Below are 7,071 nucleotides of genomic sequence, written 5' to 3'. Positions count from 1 at the left end.
CTTGGGGACTATCACACCATCACAGAACTGTCGTTGCATCTGTCAGCTTGCGACAGCAAGGAATTAGTGTCTGTAATGACCTCTGACCTAATAGTTCCTCATGAGCCCTTGGTTGTTGTTGTAGAAAGGAGATTATTTACATTTACAATGAGAATGAGGTTCCCTTCTGAGCCTGCTATCTTGACTCAGTCATGCAGGTTTCCACCAGCAGGAGAATCCAGAATTATATCTCCATGGAGGCCACTCTGGTTTTTGTTTAGTCTCTTGCCATCTCAAGATTGGTGCACCATATAGAATGATTTGGCTGGACCCAAGTTCCCTCAAGATACAAGGAAGAAATACAAGAAGACTCTTCATTGTCATGCAGGTGGTGAAATAAACTTCCGTCAGCTGTCCAAACAGCTGAGTCATTGACATCATTGTCATCTTCAAACCAAACTGAAGACCAAGACTCTTCACCAAGCACTTGATTGCAAAATCTGTTGACTTGTGTGTTCTTGTCTAGATCTTCTTTCTAACATAGATTTTGTTCAATGGTATTCTTATCCCTTAAACATATTAGAAGAATATGCATTTGACGGAGACTACAAATTGCTTCGGCAAAAGACTGCTTAAATCTTTATAAAAAAGTATGTATCGTGTAAATTTTAGCATTTTAAAATCACCATGTTAGCCTAAAACAGCAGTTGTCATCAGCAATAATGTGTGTAAATTGTCAATTTCATGACCCATTCTTTAGGTTGTGTGTATTATGAATAGACTTTAAATAAAACGCTTATATGAAACATCCTGTTGATTATAAATAGGCTTTTGACATCATTTGCACCATGCTGTGCACATAGTTACTTCTGCATACGGACTAACCTTGATTAAACTGCACAGTACTTCCTCTATTCCTCTTTGCATGCATGCTCACTGCATTGTACCGTACTTCATTACTGTAATCCATGTCCCCAGACTCATTAATACACATCATGCCATTTGCACTGGGTTTTTTTTTTCATGCCGTAAATCCCATTTGCAATGTAGATAACATGCCATTTGCAGGTCACTTGCTCTATACTGCCACCTCTGTCACCACTGTCTCTGTGCACGTTACACTGTGATTTTCTGTTTTGCACTTCTGCTTAGAGGCTAACTGCACGTTGCTAGCTTTGTACTTTGTACTCTGCTAAATGATATAAATCTATCTTGTGTCATTTCTCTTCGTTCGTTACCACCTCACTATGGAACTATGGAGATGAATCTGTATCTTAAAACATGAAGAAGTTTTGGGGAAAAGAATAATACACAACTGTCCTCGTGTCAGGATCTAACAAGGGTATATACACAAAATATAGTGGGGTCACACTGTTATTAAATATATAAAAGTAGTTGATAAGTTATTGAAAAATAAAATTGTACCCTATTCATCACTGTCCATTCATTTTGTGAAGTCTGTGTTTGTTCAGTATGTTTAAGCTACTATTCTTTTCACAAAACGGTGCTTAACGGGTGCTGTCTACATGTAGCACCTTTTGTTCAGTAGGATGGTTCTTTTATCCCTTTAATTACAGGATTCAGATTAGGAAAATAACTCTAAAAAACGCTATTTCTTTCTGACACAAAACTTTCTGAAAAGTAGAGGCTTAGGCGAACGTGTTTAGATGTAAACAAGTAATTTGTCATTGTTAGTTAAAGTAATGATAGTGAAGAAACATTGCATATAGAGTACATCTGACTGTTTGTTTCATGCTCCGTAAATGTACAACTAAACACCTGTGCTTCAATGCATTTAAAGCTTTTTTCACTGCCATTCTGAAAATAACAGTCCAAGTCAGTTCGCAACAGTCGTATGTTATTCAGGCAACACTGTTTTTGTCTGACAGACAGCTCTTTTCACTCTGCCTGGTGCTTAGTAGTGAACAAAAAGACGCCCGGTTCTTTTCTTCTTGTGTGGGTGTGGTTCACATTAGAAAAAGGAACATTTAAAAGTCAAACAGGGCACCCTCCCTCTCTGGTCACTGTTCAAATAACTATGCAAAACTGCTATGTTCACTACAGAGTGTTTATGTTTGCTCTGCAATGTACACTTGGTAGAACAATAGAAGCATCTCGTATGCATTTTGAATCAAAGAGCTTATATTTTGCCTCCTTTACCTCCAACAACTGATCATATGATTCGAATCATTACTTTGCCTCCACACACGATAGCAGAAATAATGAGTCTTCCTGCGTGTTTGTCTGAGGGCGAGGGCAGAAAGTCAGGAGGAGATTTGCATACAGTTAGAGAGCGTCTCTAGATGCCAGTGAGTGTACTGTACCATATACAGTGGCCTTTCAGGCAGAGGCCACCAGCCCACTGTTCACAGGCACAGAGAAAACGATGGTTCGTTTAGGGAAAGTAACTGCACTGAAACAGCGGAGATTATAAATATAGCTTTTTAAAAAAGAATTGATGTAAAATGGAATAAGCTACACCAATAAAACCTCTTGTCTTTAATTAAGAATTGAAGAGAAGAACAGAATTTACTTTAAAACACTGGATCTGTATAAGATTGATTTTTAAGAAATATATGTGTGTGCTCGGAATTATATGTTACGGAATTAATTAATCTTATTAAAATAATGTTTATTTTTAGTAATGATATTTTCTTCTCATTTTTGTCTAAATACAAATAGATTTTTTTTTTTTGTAATAGTAGCTACGCTTAACTTAAATGCATGGAAAATGCCAGGCTCTTTCATTAAAGATGCCCTCATCTTAAATTATTAATAAATAATAACCCATGAACAAACACAACAGTAGGCCCCGGCGGGTAAAACTAGTGCTACTCAAGAAAGAAGAATATGCAAATAGTAAGAGCTTTCCTTTTAATATAAAACAAAAGTTTAAAATGAAACAAGGCACAGTTCCATATTTATTCCTCTTTCATTCACATTCATGTTATTTGAAGAAGTATAAAGTGATGAAATGTGTCACACTGTGTTTAAAATAATGGTTCAATACATATCTAAGTCAAAGTATGTATTTGGAAACACTCTACTTTACCCAGTTTGAACTAGGTGTGATTATGGTCTAGCGATTTCATTTTACTAATTATTTATTATAGACTATGGGTTCATGAAAACTCGACTACTTTCCGTCTTCATCTTCTGCTATCCAAGAGGCAGAGAGACAGTTTGCATACAGGCTGCACAACAATGATGCAAGCAGATGTATTTGCCAGTCAGAGCTCAGTGTAATGAGCCTAACGCTCATCCCTCAGAGCTCTTGTCTGTATAACATATAGCCATAGTGAGTAAACATATTCCATTGCCATTCATATTCAAATATGTATACAATTCATTTATCCATTAAACACATGAACATCTTCAAGTTTGGTGTTGCTCCCGGACATTGTGGGAATGATTTTTCACTCTTTCTACTGTGCAACAAAAGAAAAAGCCACCTGTAAATTGGGGAGAGAGGTTCTTTCAATTCTCTAAACCGGGTAGTTAACAGATAGTAAACAGTAAAAGAGATATTTGAATGGCCTTTGTCTGGGCCCAGGTGATTCAAACCCAGCAGACAATTATATGGAACGAGAAATAAAAGCCAAATTTTACTAGCAGTCCAAGCTGTGCGTGCTCCTGTTAGGCAGGCCGTGCCCTCCATGTCACCAGAGCCAGTGGGCCATTTGCATGGAAGGACCAGTTGAATGAAGAGACCAGATTCTCACTACCTGGCATGCAAAATCATCAGGGCAGCAGTTAACACACACACACACACACAGACACACGCACACACACACACAGGTGTGTCAGCTGCCGTAGCCTCTCTCCAGAGGTATGGAAATGAGCACTGAGATTTGCGCTTTCTAACCGCTGAATAGGGTGGTGGGGGGGGGATGGTTAGAAGACACACACGCAGGAGGATCGCAGTGAAAACTGAGGCACAGATCAGCTGTGATCACAGTGTCTGTGTACAGGTGAGGTTGCAAGGTTTAAGGTGATGTGTTGGAGTAGACGCAGTTCCAGTTAGAGTTTGGGCTGAGTTGAGAGCATAAGTCAAACTACGTAAGCAGTTAGATTGAACCAAAGGAGGATCAAGGAAAAATCAAGGATGCCACGTTCGTTTTTGGTGAGGAGGAAGCGGGAAGTGTGCGGAGTTTGGACATGGGGAGATGCTGAAAACTCATCCTGGGTCAATCACATCAGTGCAGGTAATGCAGTAGTTTTAGAGAACCACAGTGATAACATCCCTAAAGGTTTGTGATTAAAAATCCAGTAGATCTCACTAAGAGAAGTTCATTTTTGTGCGTTTTTTGCATTTAAAAGAACTGAATTTGGGTGATCTGGACCCAGTTATCATGATTGTCCTAATTAGCAGAGAACATTGGGAGTGAAATACTTTTACAGTGTACAGGTATGTTTATCTTGTGATGACAGTCATCCTACAAGACTTACACTGGAATCAGATAACGGATTAGATATTTAGATAAAAATGTATAAACAGAAAAAAATAATAATATAAATATAAGATAGTTTAAAATTCTAACACATTTTAACTTCACAAACAAGCAGTCTATTATTCTGTAATGAACTGAAAATTCAAATCAATGTCTCTACAATTTCCACATTGCATTCTTCCACACGCTACCATTTTGTAAACATCTGTACATTTACAAAAATGTATTTGAAAGCTTTCTAAGTGCTGTGGGTAAGCAGTTTGTCCGTCTTTCTGTTGATAAAAAATATAAATCCTTATCTTGTGTATAACTTTAATCCATCTTTATGGATTAAAGACACAGGTCCAGACTTACATTCTGTACTTGTGTAACTACATACCTTTTTCTATTAGATTCAATAAAGTAAGACATAATTCATATCAGTTACCAGTTAATTAATGTATACTTTAAAAATAAAATAGGTTTAACTAGATAAAATGTCAGTTTTGTTTTTTATTCATATTATTCCAGCAGTAGCAGTAAAGACCCCTGGCGTCACCAGTCTGCAGTCAGTGCCGACATCAGACAGTGTTCCTTCTGGCCCGATAAACTCGTCCAGCAGCACTGACCTAGAGTCAGCATATGCGTCCAGCAGTAACGAATCAGAAACAGCAAGTCCTGAACACTTCCACTCTCAGCAGCCTCCTCAGAGTCTCTTTCAGACGACTCCTCCTCCTGACTCAGCCTCAGCCACCAGAGCCAAGGTAACTTAATCCACACCATACACGTAACCTCAGGTTTATTTATTTGCAATTTGATTAAAGGAAGGTGTGTTTACACATGCATGAGTGCAAATAAGAGATAAAGAGGATGTTTAAAGAGACAATGATCAGATATTTTAAAGACCTCCATTTTTAGTTTTATTACACAAAAGTAATAAATAAAAATACCTGAATATATTCTAAGTAATATAGTGTTAATTCATCAGTGTTAATAGTTCAGTTGTTCCTAGCTGGACACATACATATGAATGCTGTAACTGTTGTTTCATATTAAGAGACGACGGGTTAATATGGTCTTTTTTTTTAATTTCTAAAATAATTACATGCATTTTTTGTATTTTAACTTTTTCACAAATTTGCATTTATGGTATATGACATGATTACGTTGTGTCAAGTAAGAGAGATTTTTAAATAGAGCTAATCTTAATAATTAGTTTAAGTCAAGACATCTTTTAAAAAGAAAAGAAAAGAAAAGAAAAGAAAAGAAAAGAAAAGAAAAGAAAAGAAACATCTGTCCACCTGTATGGTTCACAGGTTCCTGCTCATAGCTCTGGAGACTTCCAGTGTCCCATGTGCCATAAAATTTTCCCACTCCAGCGCATGTTGACGCGACACCTGAAGTGCCACAGCCTTATCAAGAGGCACCCGTGCAGGTACTGCGGCAAAGGCTTCAACGACACCTTTGACCTGAAGAGGCACATGCGCACACACACAGGTGACGACACTCTACACACGCATCTCTTCTAGAGATCTGTTCCTACTAGAAGCTCTCCGTTTCTTACCCTCACACCCCTGTGTGCAGGTATCCGGCCGTACAGGTGTGAGCTGTGCGAGAAGGCTTTCACGCAGCGCTGCTCGTTGGAGTCTCACCTGCGCAAGATCCATGGCGTGAGGCAGCAGTACGCGTACCGGCAGCGCCGCTCCAAGATCTTTGTGTGTGAGGACTGCGGCTTCACTTCCAGCCGGCCCGATGAGTACTTCATGCACGTGCGTCAGAGGCATCCAGATAGTCCGGCACTGCGCAGATACTACCGCAAACACATGCAGGAGACGCACACTCAGCCCCGCATCTCACCCTTCATGCTCTACCCTACCACAGCGTTTTACATGTGAAACCCTACGCAGTTTCACTGAGCCTCTGCTGAAGCTGCTTACACAATAACACGCGCATGTAACATCATGGAGACTCACTAGCATGATGTTATACAAATACACACTATGGCCAAAGGTTTGTGAAAACCTGACCAGAACACCCAAATGTGCATTTCTAAGCGAGACTTAGTTCCCCTTTGCCATTGTAATAACCTCCACTTTTCTGGGGAGGCTATTGCCTAGAATTTGAGGTGTATGCTCATAACAGCGTTAGTGAGGTCAGATACTCATATTGGTGAGGAGGGGCATTCCAATTCATCCAAAAGGTGTTCAGTGGGGTTGAGGTCCAGGATCTGAGCTTCATGCACAAGGCCATTGTCATGCTGGAACAGTTTGGGCCTCTTAGTTCCAGTGAAGGGAAATTGTTTTGCCACAGCTTACAAACGCAATCTATACAACTGTGTGCTTCTAACTTCGTGGCAATAGTTTGGGGAAGAACCACATATTAGTATGATGGTCAGGTGTCACAAACTTTTAGGCATATAGTATACGCAATGGTGGACAGTGTATATAATATTTAATTCAGGTAAAGTCTGCTGTTATATATCAGATCTTACATCTTTAGAATTTTTTATTCTCATACTTTTAAGATGTCATGTTCATGCCTGTATGTCTGTTATGCCTGTACAGTTCATATAATCTTTACCTTGGTTAATATTTTTATATGTGCTAATGTTTGTATTTTAATAAAAATCTTTCTTGAGAAGTTTTGGGATCCAAAGGTCCAA

At 38.9% G+C, this 7,071-nt stretch overlaps 1 protein-coding gene across 2 annotated transcripts; it reads left to right on the top strand.

Annotated features, from left to right (window-relative positions):
* The first annotated feature begins 3,852 nt into the window (after positions 1 to 3,852).
* Positions 3,853 to 7,058, top strand: zgc:171929 (uncharacterized protein LOC100124596 homolog). 2 transcript variants are annotated; one of them, XM_058411964.1, is made up of 4 exons: positions 3,853 to 4,184; positions 4,944 to 5,173; positions 5,726 to 5,906; positions 5,994 to 7,058. In XM_058411964.1, exons 1-4 carry the CDS (start codon positions 4,085 to 4,087, stop codon positions 6,302 to 6,304), a joined length of 822 nt encoding a protein of 273 aa, XP_058267947.1. In that variant the 5' UTR covers positions 3,853 to 4,084; the 3' UTR covers positions 6,305 to 7,058. The 2 variants fall into 2 exon arrangements, with proteins under 2 accessions (XP_058267947.1, XP_058267946.1); XM_058411963.1 differs by having other exon boundaries at positions 3,856 to 4,184; positions 4,941 to 5,173.
* Positions 7,059 to 7,071: the final 13 nt, after the last annotated feature.

The sequence above is a fragment of the Hemibagrus wyckioides genome, linkage group LG16, assembly GCF_019097595.1.
Source record: "Hemibagrus wyckioides isolate EC202008001 linkage group LG16, SWU_Hwy_1.0, whole genome shotgun sequence".
Classification (NCBI taxonomy): Eukaryota; Metazoa; Chordata; class Actinopteri; order Siluriformes; family Bagridae; genus Hemibagrus; species Hemibagrus wyckioides.
Note: the sequence above shows the minus strand (reverse complement) of the source record. Positions and strands in the feature narration are given on the sequence as shown.

Bases quoted from the DNA above. Each gene is read 5' to 3' on its own strand.
- zgc:171929 (XM_058411963.1), top strand. From the start codon at position 4,085: ATGCCACGTTCGTTTTTGGTGAGGAGGAAGCGGGAAGTGTGCGGAGTT. The intron at 4,185-4,940 runs GTAATGCAGTAG...ATATTATTCCAG, and splicing joins GGTCAATCACATCAGTGCAG to CAGTAGCAGTAAAGACCCCT. The intron at 5,174-5,725 runs GTAACTTAATCC...TATGGTTCACAG, and splicing joins CCTCAGCCACCAGAGCCAAG to GTTCCTGCTCATAGCTCTGG.